Genomic DNA, 16,513 nt, shown 5'->3' on the forward strand with positions numbered 1-16,513 from the left:
GGAAGAAAAGTCAAAAGGACCATAGTTTAAAGTCAAAAGGGCCAAACTTTAGAAAATAGTACGATTAGAACAAATTCATTACATGTTGTTGCAGTAGTTCTAATCCTAAATATCTCAGAGCGTCTCAGCTTCGTTTATTTAAAACATCTCTGAGTGGTTGTTTGTTTATTTTATGAGTATAGTCAACCATACAACTGTTAATTTGGTTATCTCCCAATTGACAGACACCAGTTGTGAATGGTCTCATGACTCAGAATGCTGTATCAGGGCTCCAGATAACGTTTCAACATCAGGAGTACGTACTGCTAATTTTTTCAATATAGGAGTACTGGAAAACAATAAGAGTACATTTAGAGTACTGAATGGAATTTAATGGAGTATCAGTAATCTTGTGTTTCGTTTCATATAAGGACCACAACATTGCTACTCTTGTGTAAACAGGTCAATACACGATAAAGCAATACTTTTTTAGATAAAAACGTCTGTAAATGATTCTAAGACCGTACTTCATTGCTGTGGTGCGTATCTGATACGTTTTCTAAATTATTTCCTAACATATCGTGCTTGTTTTATATCCGTACAAACGCCTATACGGCCCTTATCTGGAGCCATGCTGTATAATAGAACAGTTCAACCACAATTCAAATTGGTAACCATGCCTGTAAAGTGTGTCTCTTGTGGCAAGACAGTTAGGAAGAACCAGCATGCCCTGGAGTGTGACAGAGTGTGACAGAGATGGACACCATCATAGTTGTAACACAAACATGACCAGAGAGGAATACCTCCGTCTTTGCGAGAGCGGGCAAGAATTTCACTTTCTCTGCCATGTCTGCTCTGAGACCCAAGTCTCAGTCAGGTAATTTTACGGTTGGACACTTTCCAGTCCAGTTAGAGCAACCTGCAGACATGTTGGCCATTGAGACTCCGGTAGTATTTGATCACATATCAACACCTGAATGAATGATGATCACACAATATGTTATTACTATTATTACTACATGTTGATACAAATATAATAAAACATATAAAAAATGTATATTAGTTTGTATGTTCTTATTTGACTTTGATCTATGGCCTTTTTTACTTTCCTTTGGCCCTTTCGACTTTTCTTTGGCTCTTTTGACTTTTTCAGTTTTTGGCCCTTATGTCCTTTGATCTCTTTGACTACAACCCGCGTACGTTTATGTATTTTGATTTTATTCATGGAACATTTCTGTAGACAGAAACGTAACTGGAGTACCGATTGTTATAAAGATAACAAGAACTTAAAGTTTCCGGGGTACATAGACATGAGTTTAAAAAACACTTTCCCATTTCCAACCCACCCGTGGACCCGCCCTTACATGTGATCAGAGAACATATAATAAATCATTATATGTCTATGATGTCATACAATGGCATGATCAAAATTATACATACGTCGGATTCCGCTGTCAGCTTACAATGTGTGCATCTCCGTGTTCAGCATGATACAACTCAATAACATGTTGCAGAAGACAACAAGCTCCTCACAGCGATAGTCCACTCGTGGATCCCTGTAAGTAAGTCACGCGCTGGAAAGGAGCTATAGAAATGGGAGGTAACTCTAAACATGCACCATACCAGCCACGTTTTAGTAAAACATACGTTTGAGCTATAGCGATTGCCCCTCGCGCATAAAACTCCAGTTTCATGATTGAAATTTCAGTAATAAATCAAGAACGAAAACTTAAGTAGAAGTCAAATGAATTCAATTTATGTATCTGATAGCCTGGTTACGAAATGTGGCACCTTTGATAGCTTTACCTTCAGCTGTCACCTGCCTGGTCCAAAGAACAGCTGTAAAACCATGGCTAATGGCATCGATTTAGTGTCCTTTTACGATGATGTATTCGAGTAGTTTGACGTAAAAGGCGTTATTGCTTAGTCAGATGTGTTGTCCGTGAAATGAGTATCAATGGAGTTCCCCTCGCCTGCAGATTTTACCATAAAGACGCCACGAGGAAGTTCTTCCTCGAGCGCTGCTTCCTCTTCGATGACGGAGAGGATGTATTCGCCCGATTCATTTTTCCAAGAACGCTTAAATCTGTCAGACGATGACGAATTTGAACTAGACAGTAGTGGAACGCGGTCCCCATTCACCGATTCACCCAGTCATAAAAAGTATTTATTTCCCCAAAAAGAATTCGTAGACGAACTCCGTCCTGAAGAAATAAGGTGGTTCTACAAGAATGAGGGAGAAAAGAGGTGGAGGGCATTTATTGGGTATGACTCGCTGAGAATAGAGTGTCGCTACAGAGCACTTGCTTGTGATTCGAATGGTGATATTGATGTTAATGAAAGAATCCTTGTGAGAGGAGGATTGTATGATGTTGAAGTTGAGAACAAGAGATGCCATCCGATATACTGGACAGGTATGCATACTTCAAAACATTTTAACCTTTTCTGTATTATTCATAACTCAATGAGGTCACTGATGATCAGAAAGTTATATTGTGTTACTGATAAAGTGTCATGGCTCAGACATATATTTTACAAAATGCCATGTATAGCTCATATTTGTTCTCACATAACACATCTTTCATTCATTCATTTTTTGGTGCGGCGGGGTAGCCACATTTTCCAACAGGTAGAGGGGCGGTGGGGCAGCCTCATGGTTAAAGCGTTTGCTCGTCACACCGAAGACCTGGGTTCAATTCCAAACATTGGTACAATATGTGAAGCCCATTTCTGTTGTCCCCTGCCGTGATATTCTGGAATATTGCTAAAAGCGGCATAAAACTAAACTCACTCACTCACTCACTCTCTCATTCATTTTTTAGGACAGGCTTCAAAGTCCTGCACAGAGCACAAGCAGTAAAAACAAGGATACAAGATAAATCATTCTTAGTCTGAAAAGACAGCAAAGTTCTGCACTGTACACAAGCAGTAAAACTAGGTGACATAAGGATAAATCATGCTTCATCTCAAACAGCAAAGTCCTGCACAGTTTACAAGCAATAATGCTATTGTACATGAGGATAAATCATCTCAAAAGGTGACATTTCCGGCACAGTACACTAGCAGTAAAAGTAGGTTACATAAGGATAAAGCATGCTTCATATGCTTAATCTCAAAAGTCGAAAAGGAGGTCATGGACATGGTGATACACAAATGTGCTTTGACTACAGCATAATGATTCTCAAAAGTGACCTCAGCAACCAAAGTAAGCTGAAAAATTGTTGGTTACAATGCATCAGTGGGAGTGTTTGTATTTGCACAGGTCCTTTCTCATGATGATGTTGTTATGATACGACTATAAAGTCCATGACTTATGATGTTGTTGTTATGATACGACTATAAAGTCCATGACTTATGATGTTGTTGTTATGATACGACTATAAAGTCCATGACTTATGATGTTGTTGTTATGATACGACTATAAAGTCCATGACTTATGATGTTGTTGTTATGATACGACTATAAAGTCCATGACTTATGATGTTGTTGTTATGATACGACTATAAAGTCCATGACTTCTGATGTTGTTGTTATGATACGACTATAAAGTCCATGACTTCTAATGTTGTTGTTATGATATGACTATAAAGTCCATGACTTCTCATGTTGTTATGATACGACTATAAAGTCCATGACTTATGATGTTGTTGTTATGATACTGTTGTTATGATACTACTATAAAGTCCATGACTTATGATGTTGTTGTTATGATACTCGACTATAAAGTCCATGACTTCTATGATGTTGTTGTTATGTTGTTGACTTATGTTGTTGTTATGATACTGACTATAAAAGTCCATGACTTCTTATGATGTTGTTGTTGTGATTCTAATGTTGTTATGAAGTCCATGACTTATGATTCTAATGTTGTTGTTATGATACCTATAAAGTCCATGACTTCTAATGTTGTTGTTATGATAATCACTATAAAGTCCATGACTTATGATGTTGTTGTTATGATACGACTATAAAGTCCATGACTTCTAATGTTGTTGTTATGATATGATATGAAGTCCATGACTATAAAGTCCATGACTTATGTCCATGACTTCTAATGATACGATTATAAAGTCCATGACTTATGATGTTGTTGTTATGATACGATAAAGTCCATGACTTAAAGTCCATGATGTTGTTGTTATAAGATACTAATGTCGTTATGATACTATATAAAGTCCATGACTTCTATGATGTTGTTGTTATGATACGACTATATCCATGACTTATGATGTTGTTGTTATGATACTTACTATAAAGTCCATGACTTCTGATGTTGTTGTTATGTACTGTCCACTGTTATGATATGATACGACTATAAAGTCCATGACTTATGATATGATAAGTCCATGACTTATGATGTTGTTGTTATGATACGACTATAAAGTCCATGACTTATGATGATGTTGTTGTTATGATACGACTATAAAGTCCATGACTTTTGATACTTATGATACGACTATCCGTATAAAGTCCATGACTTATGATGTTGTTGTTATGATAATGACTATAAAGTCCATGACTTATGATGTTGTTGTTATGATACGACTATAAAGTCCATGACTTATGATGTTGTTGTTATGATACGACTATAAAGTCCATGACTTTTGATGTTGTTGTTATGATATGACTATAAAGTCCATGACTTATGATGTTGTTGTTATGATACGACTATAAAGTCCTTGACTTTTGATGTTGTTGTTATGATACGACTATAAAGTCCATGACTTTTGATTGTTATGATACGACTATGAAGTCCGTGACTTAAGTACAGCAACTTGCTCAGCTGAAACTCTCAGAGTTCAAAACTGTTTAATTTGTTAAAAGGTTTGATCAATTATGCACAACATAATAGTTGATTTAACTACTTGTCCTCAGAAATGAAAGAAGACATGCATTTTTGTGTACCACTTACTGCCCCATTTAACAATGACTATGGTTACACATACAGCATCATATATTTTCTTTAAAATGGTCATGCAAAGTAGGTAACATAGCCTGTATACCTTATATTAACACAATTAACAAATATCTAGGGTGATTATTCAATTTGTTGACTGTTGAATTTTTGGGTTGGCCAATTCAACACTTATGGTCTCTTTTGCAAGAGATTTCTGAGTCCTAAAATCAGTCTTACTTTATACCATGAACAGATTTTACCAAATGTTTAATGGTTTTTTTAATATGTTCATAAATATTTTTTGTTATAGATTTTCAAACTGTGCTTGATAATTTTGACGTGTTTGTCATTCTTTGAAAGACATACCTGTAAAGATGCAGGTTAGCATTCATCTTCAGCAACCCACACCTGTCGTAGGAGGTAGGGGCGGTGGGGTAGCCCAGTGGTTTAAACGTTCGCTCATCACGCTGAAGGTCAGGGTTTGATTCCCCACATTGGTACAATGTGTGAAGACCATTTCTGGTGTCCCCTGCCGTGATATTGGTGGAATATTGCTAAAAGCGGCGTAAAACCATACACAGTCTATCAGTCATAAGCGGTGACTGACAGGATCAGGGCCCCGTTCCTCAGCGCGATCGTAGCGCTAAGATGATTGTAACTCCCATACTTTAACATAGGCTTACGACTGTCGTAGCGCTACAATCGCTTTGAGGAACGGGGCCCTGGTAGTAAGGCTTATCTGGTTTGATGATGCATGATATCGTAACCCAGTTTCATAGGTCGATGCTCAGGACGATGTCAATTGCTGGATTATTTGCAAGTCGTCCAATAACTGGAATATTGCTGACTACGACCTTAAACAACAAACTTTGCACAAATCCTGCTGACGTAGATTCTTCTCGTCAGGTGATGTTTCTGAAATCATGAGGGGAATTTGGTTCTACGATGGTACCTGGCAGCCAATGGAGGAGGTGTATGCACTACCGTTAGAGAAGGAGCACATGGCCAACTTTGCCAACCGAAGGTTGGACGAGGTCCCTGTTGCACCGCCAAAGGGACCAAGACCAGGTGACTATGATGTACAGTGTTTGTTGTGAAGGAAAATGGCACCAGCGCATATTGTGATGATTTCTTTTCTTACTTTTGTGGGACATTCTTCTGTATCGTTGCCAGATTTTACCAAAATATCTTAAAATAATCAAAATTTCATTATGAACATTGAAAATTCATCTGGTGGCCACAACATAGACCCAGAGTTGATTCCAACATAATTAAGTGTGGAGCCAAGCAGTGTGCGAAAAAGTTTCCAAATTTTACTAGTCAGTCTAGCTAGCTATGCCTAAAAGTTACTAGTCCACAAAATGATTCACTGTAGAAACTAAGCAAAAGATTTAGAATAGATGAGAATAAGATATTGTTTGCATGACACGGGTTTCATCATTAAGTTGATAACATGATGAACATTTTTATCAGGCCATAATCTTGCATGATTTAAAAGTGAATTATAACTTAACAAGCCGGAGAGAGTGATCGTTTTACAAAATGACCCCATGAAAAATCACTAGCCAGTCGGACCAGTGACTGTAGAGATTTACTGGCCCGACTGGATTTTTATGAGCCATGGGCTAGCAGGCCAGTGGCTATTTCGCACACTGGAGCCAAGTTTCTTTGACCCCAATGTCCATGATGGATAATTTTGATAAATAACTATTAACAATTCCAGATTATACCACAGTCACTGTACTAACTCACTTTTTCAGTCTCATGTTATCACCATGGCTACCTTGTTAAAAGTGTTTCATTGTTCACCAGTCTTTTTTGTATGCTGCTCATAATATCATCCACTGGTTTGTCTGTCTTTTGCTTAATCGTTAGTTGGCAGCTACTATATAGGTGTAATGTTCCTGAAACACCCAATCAAACAAACCTAATAAATTTATTTGGTGCAAACTTCTTTTAACCATGTAGCATATGTATATTCATTGTCATTTGGGTTTGCAGTGTACTTTAGAAAGTAAAAGACTTTAAAATTGAAAGGCGATACATTCAATAGAATCATCATTATCATGATTATTATCATTTTTTGGTATTAGCAGTTTTCATAAGGCGAATACCCGTGAAGGTCCGGGATAGAATATTGATCCTCAGTAACCCATGATTGTTGTAAGAGGCGACTAATGGGTTCGGGTGGTCAGGCTCACTAACTTGGTTGACACATGTCATCGGTTCCCAATTTGTGCAGATTGATGCTCATGCTGTTGATCACTGGATTGTCTGGTCCAGACTCGATTATTTACAGAGCACTGCCATATAGCTTTAATATTGCTTCCCCACATGGGCACAATGTGTTAAGCCCATTTCTGGTGTCCCCCGCCGTGATATTGCTGGAATATTGCTAAAAGCGGCGTAAAACTAAACTCACTCACTCACTCACTTTAATATTGCTGAATGTGGTGTAAAACTAAACTCACTCTCTCACTCATTGAGAGCCTAGTGGTTAATGCATTTGCTCGTCATGCCGAAGACCCGGGTTTTGTTCCCCACATGGGTACAATATGTCAAGCCCATTTCTGGTGTCCTCCGCCGTTGTATTGCTGGAATATTGCAAAACTCACTAAAAGCGGCGTACAAACCAAACTGACTCACTCACTCACTCAATCACGTTCTTCTCAAGAGAAGTTCAAGAACACCATTACATGTCAGATTAAGTTTTACAATATGAAAATCTTGGTAGTTCTTTTACATTTCTGTAGTAGTGTACCATGGTATACAGTAATACCAGTGTATGACATAAGGCCCATCCGACCGTGCGAGACTGGCTAGATTTCTGACGGACGGTCTAATTTACAGCTAGCCAGCCTGATGGTCTGGTAAAAATTTAGATAACATGTTCCAACATCTCAGTAATTTCACCATATCTTAAACTCTATTTTTCAAATAGAATGTTACATTTAGACTTGAAAACTACTGTTTGAACATTGAACTATCGCATCACAAGCTCAAAGCGTTGACATATACTAGTATTATCACTAAAACAACGACACCTATCGATGTAAAAGCGGAGTTCTGAAAACTCGAAGCACTGCACGTACAATTCAATATGACTTTTCTTTGGATTGTCTAGTGTGGTTAAATCCATTTTAGGGTGGTAACATTTTGAAGTTACCAGCCCTGATGTCTGGCTGGGTTTGGGGCTTATTTCATACACTGGTAATACATTGTATAACTTCTAGTTTGTGAATGGTTTTTCCTTTTCCTTGATGTGGGTCTGTATGAGTAAACCTGTTTATAATCAAAGTAGAACAAAAGAATAATTTTGATACATGAAAGTGGAAAGAAATGAAATTGAAAGTCCTTGGTCAGGAACATCAGCATTGTACTTCAGTATTCAATCATTATTTCCTTAATTTCAGTCTGCGGTACAATGACATGTTCAGGGGTGGAAATAACTTTAATATTGCTAGTGTACTCCGGTACAGTGGCACATGTAAAATCACTTGCCCTGATAATTTTTCCACTATACCGGCGTTTTCTTGTTGATTTTTTAAATAAACAACATAATTAACATTGGAATATCAACTGGACACCGGTACAGTGTGATATATTTCCATTTGCTTTGCCCGACAGTAAACTTCTTAAGCACTGGACTCGGGCATCGGGTTAATGGGTTATTTCCACCCCCCTGGTGTTTGATGATAATCATGTCGTAAATATATTCCTCACTTTGTGTCGGAACTCTTCAACTTTTTCTTTTATTTCAGTTATTCACAATTTGAAGTTCCAAGACTTTCATGTGGACTGGAACGCTCCCAATGAGATCTATCTGTTCAGTGAATCTGCTTCCTCCAAACTCATGAGACAAGTAACGAAATCTCTCGGCTGGCAAAAATGTAAGCAGTGATTTTAGAGTTCTCAGATTTCATAACCTTTCCTTTCAGTATGGCTCGATTTAAGAGGTGTTAACCTACTTGCACCAGGAGCAACCTAAGATATAAACCTAGTTGCATCAGCCAAATTCCACTTGCAACGTAGTGTGTTAAAACGCCAGAGGTTTCAGTGCACATAAAAATATTTCCGTGATGTGGTACCAATAAAACCATAGCAATACAGAGACAAAGCTGATCCCTGTTTACAAGAGCTGTCAGGCGAGAGACGTCTGGTCCAGACTCAATATTTACAGAATAGCAATGCTGTTCGATGCCAAAGCTGATTCAAAGTTTAGAAGAAAAGCAATGAGCTGACATTCATTTGAGCTGACATATTTATGCGTATGTTAGATTTATTGTTGATTTATTTCTAATAAATTAACTTGCACCTTGTGACCTAGTGCAAGTTAGATTCATAGCTAGGTTGCACTTTGTAATATTTGGTTGCACCAGTACAAGTAACAAAGCACTAAATCGAGCCCTGCCTCAGTACATTGAATCATATGAGAATCATAATCATCCATATGTGTATCCCTATCATTTTGTCACTAATGAATAATTGGTTAAGTATAATTTGATTTGTATGAATAATCTGTTTATCATGGTAAGTAATAGATAGAGCATGGGAATACCAATGTATTAAGTGTATGCCGATGTTCCTATGCTTCATTATCCATAGTTTACTAGTATCTGTTGTAGCCTGCAGTTATAATGTCTTGTCAAACTTAAATTCAATATTTTCTAGATGTGAAAAGTTTGAATCATGGCCTTAATGTAGCCCATATTCTATTTTGTTTTACTTGCTTAGTTATAGCAAGACTATTACATGTGCATTAGTGGTGGTCCGATTAATTGAAATAATTGAAGATTGGTCGCAGTGACTAAACGACCAAGCAATCGATCGTAATTTCTCATAATCGAACACAAACAATTCTGAAAAACTTGTTTTCATTAAAAATAATTTTCACACGGTTGGTTTTGTCTGTTACATTTCGTAAGCACTACAAGCTTGTTTCAAGTAATGATTGAATTTATCTTAAAGATTCCAAGAAATTTGTGTTCCTTACATACTAGTCATCCTTTAAAGATGTGAAATTTTGCCCCAAAACCCCCAAAGAACTACATGTTTTTTTCCTTATTTTTATGTGCATTAACAAATTTCATAAATGACGCTAACCAATTATTTTCGATGATTGATCAGTAGTTATGAACCAATCATCAATTATGAGATTTTAACCAAGTCCCTACACTAATGTGCATGTTGATGTTTGTTTTTCAGCTGGAAACCAGTTGCACAGGGGCTACCGTTACGAAGCCATGATGGAGGACAAGCCGCCAGATATAGGCCACCTGGTCTTCGTGGTACACGGCATTGGACAGAAGATGGAAACTGGTGCTATAGTCAAATGCTGCAAAGAGTAAGAATATTGTCAATCTAAGAACAATATAACTCCTTATCCTCATTGTTTGTGTCAACTGGCTTTACTTTATCCCTATTATCATTGTTTTCCATTACTGAGTTTGATCGGTCCTCTGTGATTGATTGTATATACATGTCAGGGATCGAAATTCCTATTTTTAGGGCTACAATGTCACGGGGAAATAAATTGCAAATGGCACGGATAAAATACTCAAATGTGCCATAATGGCACGCTTAAAATTCAACTTACAGTTTTGAGTTTTTAATAAAAGGCTGACAAAATGTTTACTTTTGACATTCTGACATTCAAAACGTATCCAAAAATGAAATCTTACAACATCTGTTATTTGTCATTCTCATTGAGCCGCTTATTTTGGTTTCAATTGCGCATGACAGGAGATAACATAACATCATTCTTTGATTCTGGCACAGGATGTTTACACCATGCATCTAAGCAGATGATAGCTCTAGCTTAAAATATCCGAGAAGAAAACAAAAAACAATTTTAAATTTCTTCAAAAGCAGGCAGGCCAAAATAAATGAAACCTCTGAAACAAAACAACAAAGTCATTGTCTTTATTGTTATATTCATATTACAATGTCATGATGATCCTTGTCACACTTCTATGTGTTAGGGCACACCTGAATTTTACATTGAAAAAATACATTTCTATCCCTGCATGTACATCCCTGGCTTCCTGTAAATTTGGGTATATATAGTATGTTTTAGCAGTCTTTAATCACAGCAAGAAGTAACCCAGAAACGTCGTGTTATACAATAAAGAAGAAGTTGTCATCCATATACTCGTCTTATATATTCACCTGCTTCTAAATGACTCTCGAGAATCTCTCAAAAACAATAGTCAAAGGATAGCGATAATATTGTCAGATCCTAATTGAATAACAGTAGTATACAACACATACCATGTATACCACATTTTGATCATGTTTATTATGTTTATGACACTGATGCAAGCCTTGATATTGCTGGAATATTGCTGGAATAATGCTAAAAGCGACGTAAAACCATACCCACTCACTGCCATGTCTATCTGTAGCCCAGTTAGTTAAGAACATATTAACTGTGAATGATGAAACTACCAGTTGTCGCCTTCATGTTCTGTGACCTGTTACTTGGTTGACACATGTCATCGGTTCTCAATTACGCAGATCGATGCTCATGCTGTTGATCTCTGGATTGTCTGGTCCAGACTCGATTATTTACAGACCGCCGCCATATAGCTGGGATATTGCCGAGTGCCTCGTAAAAGTAAACTCACTCACTCACTCTATGGCCTGTTGCAATTGAGTGAGTGAGTGAGTTTATTTTTTTGCCAGTTTGGCAATATACCAGCAATATCACGGCAGTGGACACCAATATCTTGAAACCTATTATTGTTTGGATTGTTTTAAAATTTAGGTGACCACCTTCTTAGTCTTAATTAGAGATGTTTGTTTGATCAATAACTTGAATATTGTTGTTTATATCTTGGGTGGATTGTTTATATCTTCAAACTCATAATGGAGTGAGTGAGTGAGTTTAGTTTTACGCCGCTTTTAGCAATAATCCTTCAACATCATGGCAGGGATCACCAGAAATGGGCTTCACACATTGTACCCACATGAAGAATCGAACCCGGGTCTTCGGTATGAAGAGCGAACGCTTTAACCACTAGGCTACCCCACCACCCCTCTCATAATGGTACCTTTTGGTATGTTGTTGTATGATATTGCTTTTCTGGGTGGTAGACTTCTTCTTCTTCTTCTTCTTCTTCTTCTTTCTTCTTCTTCTTCTTCTTCTTCTTCTTCTTCTTTCTTCTTTCTTCTTCTTCTTCTTCTTCTTCTTCTTCTTCTTCTTTTCTTCTTCTTTTCTTCTTCTTCTTCTTTTCTTCTTCTTCTTCTTCTTCTTCTTCTTTCTTCTTCTTCTTCTTCTTCTTCTTCTTCTTTCTTCTTTCTTCTTCTTCTTCTTCTTCTTCTTTCTTTTCTTTTCTTTTCTTCTTCTTCTTCTTTCTTCTTCTTCTTCTTCTTTCTTCTTCTTTCTTCTTTTCTTCTTCTTCTTCTTCTTCTTCTTCTTCTTCTTCTTCTTCTTCTTCTTCTTTCTTCTTTTCTTCTTCTTCTTCTTCTTTCTTCTTCTTCTTCTTTCTTTCTTCTTCTTTTTCTTCTTTTCTTCTTCTTCTTCTTTCTTTCTTCTTCTTCTTCTTCTTCTTCTTTCTTCTTTCTTCTTCTTTCTTCTTCTTCTTTCTTCTTCTTCTTCTTCTTTCTTTCTTCTTCTTCTTCTTTCTTCTTCTTCTTCTTCTTCTTACTTGGTAGTATAGTACATAATGTCATAAAACTAAATCAACAAAATCTAAAGTTCACTACCCACTTTGTTTGGCTGGCAAATATACAGGTTTCTCTGACCTTTGGAAAAATGATAAACTTGTAGAGTAGACAGTGGTCAAGAACTTGCAGATTGTGGTTTGATCGAAGTGGTGATTCCATCTTTCATCCATAGTTTCAAATTGTAGCAAGAAGTGTTGGGAGTTGGTTAAAATCTCATAATTGATGATTGGTTCATTACACCCGATCAATCATCGAAAATAATTGGTTAGCGTCATTTATGAAATTTGTTAATGCACATAAAAATAAGGGAAAAATCACGTAGTTCTTTGGGGGCTTTTTGGCAAAATTTCACATCTTTAAAGGATGACTAGTATGTTAGGAACATAATTTTCTTGGAGCCTTTAAGATAAATTCAATCATGACTTGAAACAAGCTTGTAGTGCTTACAAAATGTAACAGACAAAACCAACCATGTGAAAAATATTGTTAATGAAAACAAGTGTTCCAAAATTGGTTGTGTTCGATTATGAGAAATTATGATCGATTGCTTGGTCGTTCAGTCACTACGACCAATCTTCAATTATTTCAATTAATCGGACCACCACTAGTAGCAAGATCCTACACCGTTACCGTAGTTACAGTATAGCATGATGTGGCCGTCATTGTCTGTTTCAGATTACCCATAGCCTTCAGCATGAGATGAATCGTCTGTATGCCTTGTTCTGTTCACGACACCCTTACTTTGAAGTGAATGGAGGGAAGGTGTCTGTGGTGGCACACTCACTTGGTGAGTAAACAGCAGGACAGGCACTGTGAGCATATTGAAGCAAGTAAGAGTTGCTAGCTTTCAGTAGGGGCTGGTAGCCTTTTGCGTTTAGCTTTTACTAATGTGAAGTAGCTTTCAGTAAGGTCTGGTAGTGGTAGATTTCATGTTTGGCTTTGTAGGTTACAGTAGGACTAGTAGCTTTCAGTAAGGGCTGGATGTATTCACTAAGGGTGGTAGCTTTTGCTGTAAAATGGTCGCTTTCAGTAAGGGCTCTTACTTTTCAGTAGATTGTAGCTTTCAGTAAGGTCCATTCTCTTCCACAGAGGTTACTTGTCATATCTTCCTACGAACCTCTGTTCTAATACGTCCATATTTCCCGGTTCTCGTAAAATCCCCTAGCGGCAAAAGATCGCAACACGAATTATCTCCCTTCTTTCTATCCAATCAGAACACGTGTTACATCGACTTAGATTCAACTTGACTAACACAAGCAAATGTGGGGCCACAAATATCCCCCATCTGCCGGGGACTTGTGTTGATATTACACACAAGACGTTTAATGGCTAGCTTGTCCGTTGTCAACAAGGGCGATGGAGACGCCACTGATCCGCCATAACATGACTGAGTTCTGTCTAGAAGAAACGTTTGCGCGAAGAGGTTTAGTTTTCTCGAAGCATACGGAAATTACCGAGGCCTTGCGAATGATCACTTTTGAAACAACGTCGCTGATTGCACAACTAAATCTGATTGCCTCCAGTAACGAGTCTTGAACGCTCACACCATGAAAGGGCCGTATTAGAACAGAGGTTACGTAGGAAGATATGACAGGAGTAACCTCTGTGGGAAGAGAATGAGTAAGGTCTTGCTGCTTTCACTTTTTCTGTGTAGCTTTCACTGAGGGCCTGTGCTTACCAGTGAGGGCTGGTAGATAATGAAGCATACAACTTTATGGATAACAACTTCTTGTGTATAGAGCTATGCATTGATATAATTTCTTACAGTTTAATGACAATCTGGTAGCTATCAGTAAGGTCTAATAACTTTCAGTGAGGGCTGGTAGCTATCAGTAAGGTCTAATAACTTTCAGTGAGGGCTTGTAGCTATCTGTAAGGGATTGTAGCTTTCAGTGAGTGTTGGTAACGTTCACAAAGGACTCGTAGCGATCAGTATTCTGGTAAAACACCTGTGCAGGTGAAGAGTTGAGGTCTTCCCACAGAGGTTACTTGTCATATCTTCCTACTGAACCTCTGTTCTAATACGCCCATATTTCCCGGTTCTCGTAAAATCCCCTAGCGCAAAAGATCGCAACACCTAATTATCTCCCTTCTTTCTATCCAATCAGAACACGTGTTACATCGACTTAGATTCAACTTGACTAACACAAGCAAATGTGGGGCCACAAATATCCCCATCTGCCGGGACTTGTGTTGATATTACACACAAGACGCTTAATGGCTAGCTTGTCCGCTGTCAACAAGGGCTTATGGAGACGCCACTGATCCGGCCATAACATGACTGAGTTCTGTCTAGAAGAAACGCTTATGCATCGCGCAGGGGAAGAGGTTTAGTTTTCTCAAGCATACGGAAATTACCGAGGCCTTGGCGAATGATCACTTTTGAAACAACGCCGCTGATTGCACAACTAAATCTGATTGCCTCCAATCACGAGTCTTGAACGGCCACACCATGAAAGGGCCGATATTAGAACAGAGGTTACGTGAGGAAGATATGACAGGAGTAACCTCTGTGGGAAGAGAATGTGTAAGGTCTTAATAACTTTCAGTGAGGGCTGGTAGCTATCAGTAAGGTCTAATAACTTTCAGTGAGGACTTGTAGCTATCTGTAAGGGATTGTAGCTTTCAGTGAGTGTTGGTAACGTTCACAAAGGACTCGTAGCGATCAGTATTCTGGTAAAAACACCTGTGCAGGTGAAGAGTTGAGGCACTCTATTAGATTGGTTGATTTTCACATACTTTCTGTCATTGTCATATGCGTAATCGTGCAGCATTGTCACACAATGTTTCTGTTTCAGGATGTGTGATAACGTATGATATCATCACCGGCTGGAACCCCATGAAGTTGTATGATGAATTTGTCACATCTGTCATAGTGAGTATAACAACAAGCTACAGGTTGGACTGCTGCAACACAAGCAGAATATATGTTCATGTAACATAAACAATATGATTTACTTAACAGAAGGAAAAGGCCAAACCATTACTTGATATAGGTAAAATCTTCACTCCATTATGGTCAAGCTGACAGGTAAAGAATGATTGGTTTTCTGAGTATCTTTAAAACATGCATTCTCTTCCCACAGAGGTTACTTGTCATATTTTCCTACGAACCTCTGTTCTAATACGGCCATATTTCCCGGTTCTCGTAAAATCCCCTAGCGGCAAAAGATCGCAACGACGAATTATCTCCCTTCTTTCTATCCAATCAGAACACGTGTTACATCGACTTAGATTCAACTTGACTAACACAAGCAAATGTGGGGCCACAAATATCCCCCATCTGCCGGGACTTGTGTTGATGTTACACACAAGACGTTTAATGGCTAGCTTGTCCGTTGTCAACGAGGGCGATGGAGACGCCACTGATCCGCCATAACATGACTGAGTTCTGTCTAGAAGAAACGTTTGCGCATCGCGCAGGGGAAGAAGTTTAGTTTTCTCGAAGCATACGGAAATTACCGAGGCCTTGCGAATGATCACTTTTGAAACAACGCCTGATTGCACAACTAAATCTGATTGCCTCCAATCACGAGTCTTGAACGCTCACACCATGAAAGGGCCGTATTAGAACAGAGGTTACGTAGGAAGATATGACAGGAGTAACCTCTGTGGAAAGAGAATGTAAAACATGATGTTGATGATGTTTTTTCACTGTTCAATACTCTCCATCCTCAAGTGACCTTATAAAGGTTTGTCTGTTCTTGGATGAAGACAGACATCAAGGCGGAGGAAGAAGATGATTTTCACATGACCATGGAACTGTTAAAAGTCTGAGGCTGACAAATGTCTGTTACTGTAATAAAATATGCTACCGAGGCCTGAATGTATTTCATATCTTTGGTTTTATGTCTAACTTCTCTAAAGATATCTTGGACCAATTGGCCAGCCAATGTTTACAGTACCATAGTTTATGGTGGAACTCAAACATTTTAGTCAGCTTCCCCTGATCTCATGACTGGGAGACTG

At 38.1% G+C, this 16,513-nt stretch overlaps 1 protein-coding gene across 1 annotated transcript in view; it reads left to right on the top strand.

Moving 5' to 3' along the window:
* Positions 1-1,581: 1,581 nt before the first annotated feature.
* The window catches only part of LOC124289797 (phospholipase DDHD1-like), a 29,908-nt gene continuing 14,976 nt past the window's right edge, over positions 1,582-16,513 (top strand). The window contains exons 1-7 of the mRNA XM_046726464.1: positions 1,582-2,393; positions 5,783-5,944; positions 8,638-8,766; positions 10,082-10,220; positions 12,648-12,693; positions 13,220-13,331; positions 15,343-15,419. Coding sequence (XP_046582420.1) covers positions 1,937-2,393; positions 5,783-5,944; positions 8,638-8,766; positions 10,082-10,220; positions 12,648-12,693; positions 13,220-13,331; positions 15,343-15,419 — 1,122 coding nt within the window. The 5' untranslated portion in view covers positions 1,582-1,936. The remainder of the gene's footprint in view (positions 2,394-5,782; positions 5,945-8,637; positions 8,767-10,081; positions 10,221-12,647; positions 12,694-13,219; positions 13,332-15,342; positions 15,420-16,513) is intronic.

Source organism: Haliotis rubra, unplaced genomic scaffold, assembly GCF_003918875.1.
Source record: "Haliotis rubra isolate DU_JTF1 unplaced genomic scaffold, ASM391887v1 Scf45, whole genome shotgun sequence".
In the NCBI taxonomy this organism is placed as follows: domain Eukaryota; kingdom Metazoa; phylum Mollusca; class Gastropoda; order Lepetellida; family Haliotidae; genus Haliotis; species Haliotis rubra.